This window comes from Triticum aestivum, chromosome 2B (assembly GCF_018294505.1).
Source record: "Triticum aestivum cultivar Chinese Spring chromosome 2B, IWGSC CS RefSeq v2.1, whole genome shotgun sequence".
In the NCBI taxonomy this organism is placed as follows: domain Eukaryota; kingdom Viridiplantae; phylum Streptophyta; class Magnoliopsida; order Poales; family Poaceae; genus Triticum; species Triticum aestivum.
In genome coordinates this window covers 28,279,331-28,296,586 of record NC_057798.1, presented here as the reverse complement: position 1 = coordinate 28,296,586, position 17,256 = coordinate 28,279,331, and the positions used below count along the sequence as shown (strand labels likewise).

General features: G+C 46.6%; 1 protein-coding gene across 1 annotated transcript; it reads left to right on the top strand.

Annotated features, from left to right (window-relative positions):
- Positions 1-9,581: 9,581 nt before the first annotated feature.
- On the top strand, positions 9,582-12,909 carry LOC123043255 (uncharacterized). Its single transcript, XM_044465661.1, has 8 exons — positions 9,582-9,984; positions 10,319-10,777; positions 10,897-11,086; positions 11,234-11,543; positions 11,891-11,963; positions 12,062-12,152; positions 12,274-12,353; positions 12,451-12,909. The coding sequence occupies exons 1-8, from the start codon at positions 9,961-9,963 to the stop codon at positions 12,706-12,708; spliced, it is 1,485 nt and encodes a 494-aa protein (XP_044321596.1). The 5' UTR covers positions 9,582-9,960; the 3' UTR covers positions 12,709-12,909.
- The last annotated feature ends 4,347 nt before the right edge of the window (positions 12,910-17,256 follow it).

Sequence of the window (17,256 nt, the reverse complement as noted above, 5' to 3'; positions counted from 1 at the left end):
GCCAGGTGCCCTGGCGGTAGGGTACCCATCCATGTCAGCATGGCCAAACGGCCGCCGTCCCCCTCCGTCGCATCCTACCGCCAGGCCCCCTGGCGGTAGCCTGTCTAAACCTACCGCCAGAACCCGTGGCGGTAGCAAAAGGGTCAAATCCCAATTTTTTTTCCCAACCGGGGTCAGATCCTGAATTTGTATCCAAAAAGGGTTAAAACACGAAATTTTGCCTATATTGAGCCGTTTATTTATATTCCCTCCATTTTTCTTTTACTCCGCGTATAAAATTTGATCAAAGTCAAACTACAAAAAAGTTTGACCAAATTTGTATCGAAACGAACATCTATAATACTAAAACTATATACTGTGAAAATACATTCCGTGGTGCATCTGACAATATTGATTTCATATTGTGGATGATGATATTTTTTAATATAAAATTAGTCAAACTTTATAAAGCTTGACTTTAACCAAACCCTTATATGCAGACTAAAAAGAAACGGAGGAAGTAATAATCTGTAAGAGCAGATGGATAAGGAAAAGTCTGACCAGAATGCCCTTACGAGACAAGTGGATATGAACCGTGTGGTGGAGAGAAACGTCATTGTTAATCAGCAAAATCCTGCGCCAATCGTTGCCGCCGTCTGCACATAAAAATTAAAATTTTAACTGCCCATGTCACCCGGATCTCCGGAGATCAGCCATGGCTAGTTGCTCTTGTCCCGGTGTGTGGTCTCCGTTGGCCGGAAACGGAAGCTTCCCGTAGAGCAGCCGTCGCCTATCCTCGCGCTGCGCTCGACCTGGCGTTTGTCAACCTCGCGTTGACTTTATACCATTATCATGACACGTCAGGCAAGGGCAAGAGAGACGGAGAGACTTATGTTGCACACGTGGCAGTCGGGCTGGACACCTGTCAAGGCCCAAATTAAGGGCGTGTGTGTGTGTGTGTGGTAGTATTAAACTCGAGATGTGATCTCGCTTTTGCTTTGCATCTCCATGAAATGATAAACAAGGCCGCCTCGTGGATCATCTGTTGGAGCGCTTTGGCGCGCGCTGGCTCAAGATAATGAGGCTAACTAATCACACGGATGCTGACACGTGGCCTCGGTGGATTCGTTACTGGTCGTCAGGTTCTTTTACTTTGATCATCTGTCCACTTTGCAAAATCGAAATCAAACAGCCTTCGTACGTGCATGCACTAATCAATGTTTTCTCGGAATTTTGATCTTGTTTTGCATAGAGGCTGCGTCAATTAATTTGGATTGGAGAGCAGTAGCACATGTGCCGAGTGGCCTAGTGCAGCATGCAACTTAATCTGATTGGTCGAAAGCACGCAGCACACACCGTGTAAAGTTCACACAACCCTGGTAAATATCATGAACGTCATAATCTAACACAACTTGCATTCAATCGATCTCCATGCATGGCCTCACTTCAATCGTACTAGTGTTAATGCAGATCCCTGTCAAACAGATTCGTACTGCGTTTTCTACGTACTGCTGCTGCTCGCTTTGGGACACAAGTCACGAGCTGTCAACTTCTGTAGAAATATACAACGCGTTTATCATCTTTATTTACGTTCTTGTCGATGCATATCACCCGCTGACACGCAAGGGCAGAGTGGCCCTCTAGTTCCAAATGCAAAGTCTCACTCCACCCGCCCTTGGGCTTCTCCTTGTGGCCAACTTTTCCCAGGTGGAAGCTGTGCAAGTTATGTAGAAAATGACGCAAAAAATATCATAATAATGTTCGTGGGTTGAAATATTAGAGTGTTTAGATCACTACTTTAATGACCTAAGTGCTCTTATATTTCTTCACAGAGGGTGTACTCACTTTCTTGGACATAGCAAAAACATGCTTCCAAGTCTTGAAAAGTTTCAAAAATAATGACGCGTGTAGGTGTTAAACTTACCCATGAAAAAGTACACAAAGTAATGCGATGATTTGCAACCTACATTAAAAAAAGAAATGCAAATGATAGAATTTATGTTTTGAAACATACATTGTTACCATCATCAGTTTCTCCTTTCCTCCCTTACATGAGTAATTTTCGAACCTATGTTCTATGAGCATGATATTTATTCATTTTTAATATACAAATATGCTCGTCTCTAAGTTTCATGAAATGGGTTCCGGTGTACCTTGGTTAAAAACACGTTCTCGAGAATGACTAAGGGAGTCTGTTATCAAGGTTGTTGTATCGGCACACTTGGCAATATCATTTTTGGTGTGTTTTGTCTAATTAGCGTTTTTGTATTCATGACAAAGTAGTAGACATATATTATAATTTAAAATGCGTATAAACTTATCTTTTTTATGAATTAAATTCTGCAGATTTTGGTGTAATTGTTCGCGAGTTAATCCCCCAGTTTTTCTGTCTGTTCATGTATCAAACGAGCAATCTTGTATGAATTGCGTGATGGAGAGAAGCGTCCTTTTCAATTTGAGAAAAATTCTTGCACCAATCATGTTTCAGCCGTCTAGACTTTAATTTACCGTCCTGTGTTATGTCAGCTGATCACCAGAGATCAGTCCCATGCATGCATGTGTTGGCCACAAATGGAAATGATCTCATTACTTGATCTTGTAGAGTAGCCATATATGGTGTTTTGTCCATCTCGCATTGGCTTTCTTATCTGCACGACAGACAGATCGAGCAGGCGAGAATTAATTTGCACATGTGGCAGTCGCTCTGGACACGTGTCCCATGACACGTGTCCCTCTGGAAAGCGCTCCAAATTAGGATGTGTGTTGAGCTCTAGGTGCAATCTCACTTTTGCTTTTGTTTATTTGATTGAGTAGTGCATGCCCCAGTAGGAAATTGGGCTAATCACATGGATGTTGGCACGTGGCGGCTTGGGTGGATTTGTTAGTGCTCACCAGTCCTCTCTTGATCATCCGTCCACTTTGCAAAGGCAAAATCAATCAGTCTTGGTACGTAAGTACATACTAATCAATGCTTATTCCAAACTAAAGCTACTTTACTATAGTAGTACATATTGAATTCTCTCTCTTTAATTTTTGTAAGAAGATATTGGTTGGTTTTGTATGAAAAAAGTATTCGCTAAACCTGCCTTTTTGTAGCACAATGTGCTGATTTGATCGCTCAGTGCCTTAGTGCAACATGCAACTTAATTTGATTGGTCATAACTCATAGGCATGCAGCGGCACATACATGATAATTAACCAGGTGCTTTGTTAGGAGGTCCGAGGGAACGCCCTCACAACCATTAGATCCAGATCACGCGGACGGCAATTTTTTTTAAAAGAATTGCTGATATTTTCTTTTTGCGCACATGGCAATTTTCAGTTCCGATCATGACAAGTCTTGTAAAGTTGTCATGACAACTTTAGTTGAAATTGCATGACAATTCGACTATACGCTGGGAAAATGCATCGAGGGAAAGTTCCTCGGATATTGCGATCCTACTTTCTTAACCCTGGTCAATATCATGCATGTCCTAATTTTTTCTCGCGATAAACTTTAAATTTATTCATAATCAATAATGGTGGTATAGAGAACACCAAAGATAACAAAAATTACAACAAGGTCCATGAACCATCTAGCAACAACTACAAACACTGAAACGAGCCGAAGGCGCACCATTATCATCACCCCTTCCTCACCGGATTCGGGCAAAATAGTACAAACCTTATTCTTCAATGAGGAAGGCCAGGCAGGGCAAAGATGGCACCGAAGGGAGGAGGAGAAAACCTAATTGCCCTTGAGAGTATTTCCTTGAGGAGGGGGAAAGAATCGAGCTCTCGGCGCACGGCATGATCTAGCACACAAGATGCATTCAAGTTCACGCGTTGCGACTGCTACCAGTAACCAGAATTGCATGGCCTCATAAATCGTACTACTCCCTCCATTCCATAATGTAGTGCCTATAGTTTTTTGTTAAAGTCAAACTTTACCAACTTTGACCAAGTGTATAGGAAAAATTGTCTACATCTACAATACCAAACATGTACATTCTGAAAATATAGCTCACGATGTATCCAATGACGTGCATTTGGTATTCTAGATGTACCTACTTTTCTCTACAAATATGGTCAAAGTTTGTAATGTTTGACTTTTGCAAAAATCTATAGGCACTATATTATGGAACGGAGGGAGTACTAGCTACTAGTTGGTGCAGATCCCTTTCGAGCAGATTTGTATTTTTTGTGCGCGCGCACGCACCGTCCCCTTTGGAGCACAAGTCGCGAACGAGCAGTCCATTCCGTAGAAATATGGGACGCGTTTTTATCATCTTTATGCTGCTGTCGATTCATCTCATGCGGTGACACGCCAGGGCAATTCGAATGCAAGCAAGTCTCTGTCCTTTGTGCCGAATCCCTTGCATTCCAAATGGAAGTCGTCCTAAGATGTCGTGCAAGCTATGCGGAGAATGACCGCAGGAATCTGTCTTCAAGGCCGTCGATGTCGTGCAAGTTATTCAGAGTATCTTTTTCTTTTCTTGTGTTCCTTTTTTCGGAAGGCCGAATGACCTATATGAAATAAAACAAGCCCTTAGAAAAATATGTTTAAAAATAAGAAATTATAGGCATGCAAGTCCTAAAAAATTAATCAACATCGTCTTTGCATTAATCCGCGCTCGACGTGAGCAAAGCTCGTTGCTGCTTCTGGGTCTCCACCTCAGCGGAGTAAATGAAACTCAAAAGCTTTAATAACAATAGAAGTTGTAGATGCAAAAATAAGAAACTTATACATCTCTAAGGCCAAAAAACACTGCTCCAATAGATGATGTAGATGTAAACATCACCTCCTCCAAGTGATGTAAAATATAACACTTGGAGATGCAAATTTGCATCTCCACCTCCCAAGTGATGTAAAAATCCAGTTACACGCCAACCTCCCAAGTGATGCAAATCGTTCATTTCATATATGCCCGCCCGACGGCCGCCTGCCTCCGCCGCCGGTGTTTTTTGGCCAGAAACGCCGCCGCCCGCCCGTCCATTCCCGACCCCGCCGCCTGCCTCACCGCCACCACCGATTTCATTTCGCCCCACCGACGACCGCGTGACCGACTCGAAGATTCGCCGGAGCTTCGACTTCCATAATGGCTGAAGAAGCTCTCGGCTACCTTCTGGTAGCCGCCGAAGCTAGGAGAGCTGCGCGACACCCACCCGCGTACACACAAAAACCGGCGTCGGTATCTTCGTTGTTCCCGCCGTCGGCGCGTCCCCTCGAGCGGTGTTCTTCGGCAGCATCATGGTCGTCCATACGTCGTCTGCAGCCACCGCCCACCCCAGACAGGCACCGTGTCGCCCATCAACTTTTTGACCCACCGCCGGCCGATTTCTTCCACCTGGCATGCAACGTGTTCGAGCAAATTCTCCCAAGGTAAAAAATCGTGCAAACTATGAGTTTTTTTATCGGGCTTGAAGATACAGTTTGGCGGTGATTTCCCTATTGTAGATGAGCTCGTGCGACTCCTCTTTCATGGACGATTCCTTGTCTCGATGAGGAATTTGATTTGGACAAAGAGGAGAAAATTGTTATGCTAGTGGCGATGCACAAGAGGAAGAACCCGAAGCACAACGGTTCCGTGTTTGGCCGTGAGTTCTTCCGGAGGGAACGGGTTCAGGCGCACGAGAGGTTGAAGCGCAACTATTTTGGTACACCACCCGTTTTTTCAGAGAGGTACTTCCATCACCGGTTCTGGATGTCCAAAGATTTGTTTCATCCACATTTGCAATTCGGTGAAGCAACATGATCGATCCTTCCAACAAAGGAGGAATTGTACCGGTTTGCTTGGACATGGCACCGAGAAGAAGGTCACTGCCGCTTTGCGCATGATGGCCTATGGTGTTCCGACAGACTACATTGATGACAATGTGCTATTGCGTGACAATTTGCCCTCGGGCGCGGCGGCTACCGAAGTGCCGGCGAGCTCACTCGTTGAGCCGGTGGCCGACGCGCACAATGTGGTTGTGAAAATGCCTGAAAGGTATAAAATTTCGCCAACTTTTTTGTTGTTGTTATTTTTTGAATGCATACATATAGATAGCTTATTTGCATTGTTCTACATACTTTGTAGTGTCAACGATGATGCATACATGTCAACTATGGGTGTTGGCTCCAACAATTCGCATTGATCGCAAACCAATGACATGCATTTCGAAGACCATGAGTTCGAGGTGGACGAGGATGGTGAGGGCATTGTCGACGCACCGAAAGGAAGAGGAGGCAACTACACCAACGACGAAGACGTCGTGCTATGCAAAACTTGGTTGGACGTGTCGAGGGATCCATCCGTTGGAGGTGATCAAAGTAGAGATGCTTATTGGCTCCGGATGAAAGAACACTTTGATCTACGCAACGTGGATGGAATTGACCACTCCGCACAATCTCTTCGCTCCCGGTGGTCGACAATCAACAAGGATTGTCAACAATGGGGGGGCGCACAAAAGGCGGTTGCCAAGTTGAACCCAAGTGGCACCAATGATGAAGATAGGGTAAGTGCCATTTCATCATTCATGTTCATCATGCTTGTTGTTGGTGTTCCTTGTGCTAACTTGTTTTGTTTTCATGTACTTAAATATTGCACAAAACTTATTCAAAGAAGAGGTGAAGAGGACCAAGAAGGGGAAGATCAAGAAAGAAAGACCATTTACCATGCCTCATTGCTATGAAGTATTGAAGGATGATGAGAAATGGAAGAAGCGTGAAGATATTGATGATTTGGATTTGAGCAAAAAACGCAAGCGAACAATTGATTTGGAAGATGAGGAGGAGGATGCATCAAGTGATCATGGCAAGATAAGCCCCACACCAAACTCAGTTTCATACTCGAAGCCAAAACAACCGGATGGCACCAAGAAAGACGCAAAACAAAAGAAGAAGAAGAAGAAAGGAGATGATGAGCTCAAAAATGCTGTGGAAGCAATTGTCAACGCAAGAAAAGAAGCCAACAAGGTGAGGAAGATGACAAGGAACCAAGATGCCGCGGCCGAGGAGAGGAGGTTGGCGGCCGAGGAGAGGAAAATGGCATTGGAGGAGAGGAAGGTGGGCATGGAGGAGCGATCTAAATTGTTGGAATGGAAGAAGCACTTGTTCTTCTTGGACACATCTATGTTCAATGATGCACAAAAGGAGTATGTCAATCTTGCTCATGAAGAAGTCTTGATTCAAAAAAGAGCCATGATTCACGCAATGGGTGGCGGTAGCCTTGGCGGCATGGGTGGCATGGGTGGCCTTGGAGCTAGCATGGGCGGCATGGGTGCCAGTGGCAGAACCAGAGGGTGTGCCAGGTGCGCCGTGGCACACCCAGAAAATCTGGGATTATATATATATATATATATATATATATATATATATATATATATAGAAAATTAGCAATGGCTGTTGACTATTGAGCCCAGGCCCACCTCATCTTCTCGGGCTCCACTGTGAGCGAGCGAGAGAGAGGCACAGGCGCACAAGGCACAACCGCATCTCGCTCGGCCGTCGCCGCCGCTCCCCGCTGGCACTCCTCGCCTCCGCCCAGTCGCTCCTTGCTCGCGCACGGCCACCACCGCTGGGCGCTCGCGTGTGGCGGCCGCTGCTGCTGGAGCTCCTTCGGTCCTTCCCGTCGCGGCCATTGACCGTCGCGCCCCCCCTGCGAGGCGCCGTCGAGCCGACCCGGACCAGACGGCCGCCGCCGCTCCGGTCTCCGGAGGATCTGCTCCCGCCTCCCGACGCTCTCCTCTCCTTCGGTCCTTCCCGCTCCACCGCTCCCCGCCCCGGTCGTGGGTGAGTTTTGACGACGCCGTCACACCGACTGCTAGTGCGCTCGGCGGCCTCCCCTACAGCTCTCTCAAATTGAATCTTGCATATATAGCAAACTGATGCTTGATTGCTTCTGCTCTGAACATATGCTTGCTGAAAATCATATATAGCAAACTGATGCTTGCTTCTGCTCTGAACATATGCTTGCTGAAAATCATATGTTTGCAAACTGATATATTTCGGATGCTGCTCTGAAACATATGCTTGTTGTTGCTCTGAATCGTATGCTTACAAACTGATGTAGCAAACCGATACTTTTCTGAAACAAATGTATGATTGAAAACTGGGACGTGTGCCATTTTTTGTTTTGTTGTCTTACTGTCTTGCTGTCTTGCTGACATTATGTTCTAATTGTAGAACTGAAGATGAAGAGGAATGGTGACATTAAGTCTTTTTTCCGGAAGGAAAAAACAAGAAAGGTTGCAGCCGAAGAGCAACCTCAACCTGATATTGATCCACCTCCAGTCCATTCGGATGCAGAGATTGGCATTGATATTGATCCACCTCCAGTCTATTCCGATGCAGAGATTGACATTGATATTGATGATGAAGTGCCACGGCAACCATCACCCCAACATCCACATGCAAGGTCCTATAATATTCAAAGGCTTCCACCTGGTCCTATAAAATTTAGAGTGTGCACACCCTTCATCTCATTGCTGGGTACGCCAACTTTGGAGCTACCATGGAGACCATGGGAGGCATGGGTGGTTTTGGAGTAAACCTGGGCAAACGTCGGGCCGGGCCGGGTTTCGGGCCGGGCTTGTAAAAGCCCGACCTTCATTTCCCAAGCCCGAGCCCGGCCCGAAGCCCGAAATACTCCCTGTTTTCAAGCCCGAGCCCGGCCTGAAATCAAGCCCGAAGCCCGAAAGCCCGGCCCGAATGCTGTTTTTAGTGTACGCACGTGCAAGCCCGACCCAAAGCCCAAAAGCCCGGCGCGAAATACATAAAAAATGAAGCCCGAGCCCGGCCCGAACTATCTTCCGGGCTACAACACAAGGCCCGAGCCCGGCCCGAACGTCAAGCCCGATCCGGCCCGGCCCGGGTTTTTCGGGCCGGGCTGCCCATGCCCGGGTTTATTTTGGAGCACCTCCGGGCGGCATGGCCGGCATGGGTGGCATGAGTTTTGCGTCTCTCATTGGAGGCGTGGGCGCACCTCCGGGCGCCGGTGTGCGACCTTCGCATGAATATGCCGTTGAAGATCTTGGCAACGCCTTCCGTGCTTCACGTGATGAGGATGCGGCGCACAACAATGAAGAGGAGGAGGAAGAATCGTCTTCGGAGGAGTCAGATGAATCGGAGGATGAAGACGAGAACGAGGCTTGATTGTTGTGCCTTTCGGTTGTGTAATGAACTTGGTTTGCATTTTGAACTTGGTTGAATGATGTTTGTGGGCATGTACTTTTGGTCATCAACTTGTTTGCGATTTAAATTATATGCGTTGTCTTTGTTTTGTGACGTGTGAAATTTATGTGTGTCCGAAACACAACAAACGTGACATGCGCCGGCTGCTGGAGCCAGCGTTGCACGCCGCGCCAAACCGTAAACCAGTTTTTAGCGCGCCTTGTGTTGGGCGGCTGCTGGAGATGCTCTGAAAGGCTTGTCGGAGAGACAGAAAGAAAAAAAGAAGTGAAAGGCGCAAGTGTGCTCCGGAGAGCGTGCCGCCACGTAGGACAAATCCACATCGTCCGGGAGCCAGCCGGTGACCTCGCACATGGGATGGGAATTGACATGGCTGCCTACCAAAAGTAGCCGAAGTAGGAGTACTCCTCTTCACTCCTCTCCTCTGCCGGTCACTCACTGAGAAGTCGGAAGCTTCGTGCCTTGTGCGAGCCAGTTGTTCCTAGGTCGTGGCCGTTCCAACAGTAGCAACGCGTCGCCAAACGACGACGACGACGACGACGACGACGACGAAGATCCGCCCGAACCTTTCTCAACCTTTTCCCGTCTCCCGCCACCTCTCCTTGTGCCTGCGCGTCTTCTTCTCCACTCGCCCAACCCAACCTCCCCTATTTATGGCCCCGCCCGGTCACATCCCACCACCGCCCCTCCATTAATTAGACTATCCACTCCAGCTTGAGCTTGGACACACCTCCCACCATTTCAAACCAACCGGAGGCGGAGCCGCGCGCAGAGGAGTGTGCTCGTGGCTCGTGGGCAACCCACGGCTCCGGTCCATTCCAGGAGCCGCCATGGATTCCCCGCGGATGGAGCAGGTGACTTGCTTGCTTCCTTCCTGTGATTAGTTGGGATCGAACTAATTTCCTCCTCCTCCTCGTCTCGTGTACTGCTGCCGCTTTCGTGCTGCCAGCAGAGCATGTGGTTGCTTGCTTGCTTCCTTCCTTCCCCGCTCTGTTCTTCTCCATGCCCATAATATGGTTGGTCACTAGCCGGTAGCGGTACCGCTCCATGCATCATGCGTGTGTGCTGGTCTTACTTGGTCACTTCACTTGCGTGCCCGCCAGATGATTCATGTGGATGGATTCACCCTGCTTTCAGAGTTTCAGTTGAACTGAATCCCTCTTCTTCTTCCTCCTCTTCGATTCACAGGAGAGTACTAGTACTACCATCACAAATCCAATGCAAGGAGGAGGAGGAGGAGGAGGAGGAGGCCCCGCGCCTGACGACCAGCGGGACAAGAGGCCGCCGCACCTCTCCATCGACATCCCGGCGGCGACCAGCGCCCCCCTCACACCGACGGCGGCCGCAGAGCCAGAAGCCGTGGCAGCAACGCCGGGCTCGGGTTCCGGCAGAAACGGTTCCCCGGCGACGAAGCCCCCGGCGCCGCAGCGGACGCCGTCCTTCATGCTGAGGCAGACGGTGCGGAGCCTCCTGCCGGGAGGGGGCAGCTTCAAGTCGTCCGTCAGAGGCTACGAGGCCTCCCTCTCCAGGCTCTTCAGCGGGAGGATCGCCAGGACGTCCTCGCTCCCGGCGGCGGACCACGCCGCCCTCTCGGCCTCCGTGCACGCCGCCGACAAGACGCCGCCCAGCGTTCCTGCCGCCGCCGCTGTAAGCATTTTGATTTGGTTTCGTTCTCACTTGCTAAGTTCTATGATGATGAATTTTATCTGAAATTTCCTACTACTTGATAAATTTTATCTGAACTTTTTTGGTTTTGCTGATGGCAGGACAAGACGGGCATGCACCGCTCGCAGTCCCTCCCGATGAACATGAAGAAGTTGAGCTCCGCCAAGAGCATCAAGAGGATGAACTCGCTCGGCGGCGTGTACCGCGTCGTCCCCTCCACGCCGCGCGCCCCCGCCGCCACCACCGCGGCGAGCAATGCCGCCATGCCGGACATAGTCCCCACAGAACCAGGTGGGTGGGTGCACATCACTCTCCAACATCCAGTCTGAATTCTGCCACTACCTCAGTACCATCGGTCTAAATTCAGTCAGACAGAGCTCCTGAAACCGCGCACACACAAGGCGCTAATGGGCGACACCGTCTAGCTGCTCCATGCAGGGGCCGGAGAGGAGGAAGACGACCATGGGGAGGACATCGCGGAGGAGGAGGCGGTGTGCCGGATCTGCATGGTGGAGCTGTCCGAGGGGGGCGGCGCCATGAAGCTGGAGTGCTCCTGCAGGGGCGAGCTCGCGCTGGCACACACCGACTGCGCACTCAAGTGGTTCGGCATCAAGGGCACCCGGACCTGCGAGGTGTGCAAGCAGGAGGTCCAGAACCTGCCCGTCACCCTCCTGCGCGTCCAGAGCACGCGCGGCGGCGGCGACGCGAGCCGCGCCGGCGCCACCGGGCCGCGACACGTCCGGTACAGGTAGGATCAAATCAATTGTTGACAAAACAAACATTACAATTTGTGTATGTTGTTGTTGCTTGAGATGTTTGTGTTCCTCATTTGGAGGTCAGGTCAGGTAACACCTGTGATGCTTTGGAGAGGGACATGGTAGTATTGTATGGGCAGTTTGGCAACCTAGTTTGAGGAGAACAAGTTTTCTTGCTGCTGATTTTACCTACTTTGTGACAGATCAACATAGAATTTCTTCTAGAGTTTGAATGATGTGTGTTAAACTGCTAATACTTTATATACTGGTAATAAAACATAGTACAGTGATTGATTTATGTAACATAAGGTGTGCTTCTTTTTGCCGTTTTGTTACTCAGGCTGTGGCATGGGACACCTATCCTTGTGATCATCAGCATCCTGGCATACTTCTGCTTCTTGGAGCAATTGCTGGTATTTTACATCCCTCCCTCTCTTGTTGATTGCTTATAGAACTGTCCTTGCATATGATTGAGATGTCGATAAATTCTTTTGTTTCTGGTGTCTCATAGGTTGCGCATAACGGCTTCGCCGCCCTGGCGATTTCGCTGCCCTTCTCGTGCATCCTGGGCCTCTTCTCATCACTCACCACAACAAGCATGGGTACTACTACATCATTTAACCACCCTCCACACCTCAGAACACATACTGAAAATCCTGATGTGATTGCCTTGATGGAACCCTCGTGGCAACGGTAACGAACTTGAATTGCGCGTGTCTGCAGTGGCGAGGAGATACGTGTGGATCTACGCGGCGATCCAGTTCCTCTTCGTCGTGTTCTTCACGCATCTCTTCTACAGATATGTAAGCAAAACAGAGCATACTCTGCTCACACCGTTTGAAGTATTGAACGATTTGTTGATGCAAATGTTGATGCCTGGGAACTGTTTGTTTGTTGCAGCTGCATCTGCAGGCTGTGATATCCATCATCCTGGCCACCTTTGCGGGTTTCGGCGTGGGGATGATCGGCAACTCCATCATCATCGAGGTGTTGAGGTGGAGGACGATGGCCCCGGCTCAGCCGCGCCGCGCTCGCAGGCCACCACGTGTCGCGCAGCAGCAACATCCGGCTCCGACATCCAGTCATCCTTCAGCTGCAGAGGAGGGACAGCGTAGCGCCACCGTCGACGTCGAGAACCCCGCCATCCCTCAAGCATAGATCTTATGTAGTTAGAAACAATGTGCTGTTGGTTGACGCTCGAGAGCTTGGGACCCTTGCTGTGTAGTATATGGTAGAACAAAGAGGTTGTCTGGATTTTTTTTTTCGTGGTCTGGATGCAAAATCCGAGTTTTTTTGTTGCAGCATGTGGTGAGGAACTACAATGTTATATAACAGCTCCTGAAGAAGGATTCAGTAGCATGTGTCATGGTGTACAAAGTATGTCTGACATATGTTGTATATAGCTAAGCTCTCTGCTCTGCTCTGCACTTGTCTTTAGGGCAGTAAGTGTAGTGTCAAAAACGTTCTTACATTATGGGACGGAGGAAGTAACTGTTTTTCTTGATTGGCATGTCTTTATCACACATGCTGATTGTCACAAGAGATAGGTGATAATATGCTGATATTCATATCTTCTCCTTGGCACTTGTCACAGTCGTTTTCTCGGCTGAATGAATTGGATGCATCAACAGCAAGCCTCAGCAGACATACCCCGGGTACGTAACCCAGGCCTCATGTTAATATTCTCCCTATAACTTTAGACTGTGACAGTTGAGGAACGTAGGTCGACAAATAGGTTAGGTTCAGAACATTTCTGATCTCCTATGGCAAAAGGGAAGAATCGGAATGGCCACCCGTGGTCCAAGCTGCGGCGCGAGCACGACTAGCTTGCCCTGCGGAAGAAGAAAACCTTTTGGAAATACTCCCTCCATTTCAAAATTTTAACTTTTGACAGTTTTTCTACACTTAACTTTGACTGTTGATTTAACCAAGCAAAACATAGGTTATGTGACTTCAAATTTGTAGCACTGAAAACCTTTTTCGAATACGAATTCAACGGTGTAACTTTCACCACGCATAAGCCGCATTTGATCGGTTAAAGTGTTTTTGCTTAGTTAGCATGCCTATGACATTACTGGCTAATGTGCTGATTGTCACTTGAGATAGTAGCACAAGAGGGGAGGAAGCCATAACTTCCTCTGAACATTTCCTTCCTTTCAATGTGCCACGACAAACATCTGATATTCATATCTTTCCTTTGCATTTGTCATTGTCGTTTTCTCGGCTGAATTATTTGGATGGATGAACAGTAGATTTCAGCAAGGATACCCCCTTTATGTAATCTAAGCCTCAGGTTTTTGTTCTCCCGACAAATTTAGACGCTGACAATTGAGAAAGGTAGGTCGACACATAGGTTCAGAACATTTTCTGTTTCCTTTGGTGAAAGGGAAGGCAATGCATGGTCCGGGCTGCTGCAGGGGCAGAATATCTGGTGCACCCGTGCTTATATATGGTCCACGCCTGGTGCACCGATTTCTCGTAGCACATTTAAAAATGCAAGGAAAATTCTTTAAAGAAAATAGCACATTCACATAACAACAATATATGTTGTCACAAAATTTCGAATCAAAACTCGAAACATTTTTTAAAAAGAAGACAAATTCGACACTGAATAGCACGTAACATAAGTTAGGCTTTAGATTCGACCCATTATCACATTAATGTCAAAATTTTCATTTTTGTATCTCGAATAATGTTTGAAATTTTGATACAAAATTCTGCGACAACATACATTGATGCATGAACAGTCATTTTCTCGGATGAATAATTTCCTCTCAATATTTCCTTTCAACGTGCCATATCAAACATCTGATATTCATATCTTTCTTTGGCACTTGTCACAGTCGTTTTCTTGGCTCAGTGAATTGGATGCATGAGCAGTAGCCATCAAGCAGAGATACCCCCTATATGTAACACATCCTTACGATTTTATTCTCCCTATAACTTTAGACACTGACAGTTGAGGAAGGTAGGTCCACAGGTAGGTTCAGAACATTTCTGATCTCCTTTGGTAAAAGGGAAGAATCGGAATGACCACGTGTGGTCCAAGAAGCTGGTGCGCGAGCACGACTTTCGTGCCGTGCAGAGGAAGAAAGCCTTTTAGAAATACTCCGATTTCAAAATTTAACTTTGACAATAACTTTGGCCGCTAATTCAACCGACAAAACATAAGTTATGTGACTTCAAATTTGTACCACCAATTTTTTTTAATATGAATAACTTACGTCACGCGTAACCCACATTTGGGGACTCTTTAATTCACAGGTTTGATAAACATGGAAATATGAAAACATCTCAATCCTATATGTTTTGGTTTGTTTGGTTGCATGGTAGGAAAAACAGAGGATTCCTTCAAACAGGCAATGCTGGCGCGAATTCGCGATACATCCTGTACGGGTAGGTTGAGTTGTTGACAGAACACACACAATTCTTGCTTTTTGTTACTTGTGAAGTTTGTGTTCCTCGTATGATACCCTGGAGAGGGACTTTATAGTATTATATGGACGTTGACTACCTGCTTTGAGAAGAGCAAGTTTACATGCTGCTAACCTTACCTACTTTGTGACAGTTCAACATAGAATTTCTTCTGGAATTAGAATGATGTGTGCTATCTCATAGTAAATTAGTAACACCTAGTACAGTATAGAATTATGCAACCTGATGGTGATTCCTTTGTCATTTTGTTACTCAGGCTGTGGCATGGGACACCTATCCTTGTGATCATCAGCATCCTCGCATATTTTTGCTTCTTGGAGCAATTGCTGGTATTCATATCTATCACTCTGTTGATTTCTCTTACAACTGGATCGATAACCCCCCATCCACCTCAGAACACAGACTGAAATTTTTGACATGAACTGCCATGATAAAACCCTCATTGCAACAGTAACTAAATTGAAAATGCACGTCTGTGCAGTGTTGAGGAGATACTTGTGGATATACGCGGCGATCCAGCTCCTCTTTGTTGTGTTCTTCACTCATTTGTTCTACAGACATGTAAGCAAAACAGAGCATACTCTGCTCACACCGCCTGAAGTTTCTGAATGATTTGTGATGCAAGTGTTGATGTCTGGGAACTGTTTGTTTGTTGCAGCTGCATCTGCAGGCGGTGATATCTGTCATCCTGGCCACCTTCGCTGATTTTGGTCCATCATGAAAAGTAGTTTCATATTTTATCTATTACGTATTGCAGATGTTGTTACTTTATTCTACAATCTTGATCAAACATTCAAATGGTTGACTTGCGCAGAAATCAATACACCTTATATTCTGGAACGAAGGGAGTAAATGGTAGAACAAAGAGGTTGTCTGGAAGTTTTTTTCATCGTCTGGATGCAAAATTTTCTTTGAGTTTTTGTTGCGGCATGTCGTGAGGAACTACAAAATTGCTATATGGCACCTCCTGAAGAAGATTCAGTAGCATGTGTCATGGTGTACAAAATATGTCAGGCATATGGATATGTTCTGTGCTCTGCTCTGCTCTTGGGCAGGGAGTGTGTAAATCCCACTTGAGATCTTGAAGATAAGCAATTAAATAAACTGGTTTTCTTAATTAGCATGCCTTATCACACATATAAGATTGTCACAGAGATAGATGAAAAAAATATACAACACAAGAGAGGAGGAACCAATAATTTCCTCTCAACATTTCCTTTCATCGTGCCATATCGAACATCTGGTATTCATATGATCATATCTTTCCTTGGCACTTGTCACAGTCGTTTTCTCGGCTGAATGTATTGGATGCATGAACAGTAGCCATCAAGCAGAGATACCCCCTATATGTAAAACATGCCTTATGATTTTATTCTCCCTATAACTTTAGACACTGACAGTCGAGGAAGGCATGCCCACAGATAGGTTCAGAACATTTGTCAACTCCTTTGGTAAAAGGAAAGAATCGGAATGGCCACGTGTGGTGCCCAAGAAGCTGGTGCGCGAGCACGACTCTCATGCCGTGCAGAGGAGGAAAACCTTTTAGAAATACTCCGATTTCAAAATCTAATTTCGACTGCTTCACTTTGACATTAAACTTTGACCGCTAACTCAACCAACAAAACATAAGTTATGTATGTGACTTAAAATTTACACCAACAAAAACAGTTTTTGAATACGAATAACTTTTGTCATGCTTAACACACATTTGAATACTCTACTAGCAAGATGCCCGTGCGTTGTACGGAACATCAAGATGCATTTATATGAGTAGTTTATCTTGTGGGAGATAAGGATGATCGAGGGAAGGCCTTGTCTGTAAATGTGGAGAGGGGTGCGGGTATATTTTTGCAAAATTGTCATAGTTTCCTTCCTATTCGTCAGATATAGATCGGACGGCCTATATTGTAGGATGACAGGCACACCATCATCACCAACTCTGTTTTTTATAAGAGTAGAGATAAACATGGGAATATGAAAAACATAGTATTGGAATGTCATGGCTCATCTCAATCCTACATATTTTGGTTTATTTGATTGCATCATAAGAAAAGAGGATTCCTTCAAACAAGCAACGCTGGCGCGAATCCGCGATACGTCCGGTACAGGTAGGCTGAGTTGTTGACAGAACACACACAATTCTTGCTGTTTGTTACTTGTGAAGTTTGTGTTCCTCTTCCTCGTATGGAGTCAGGTCAGGTAACACCTGTGATACCCTGGAGAGGGACTTTGTAGTATTATATCGACAGTTGACTACCTGCTTTGAGAAGA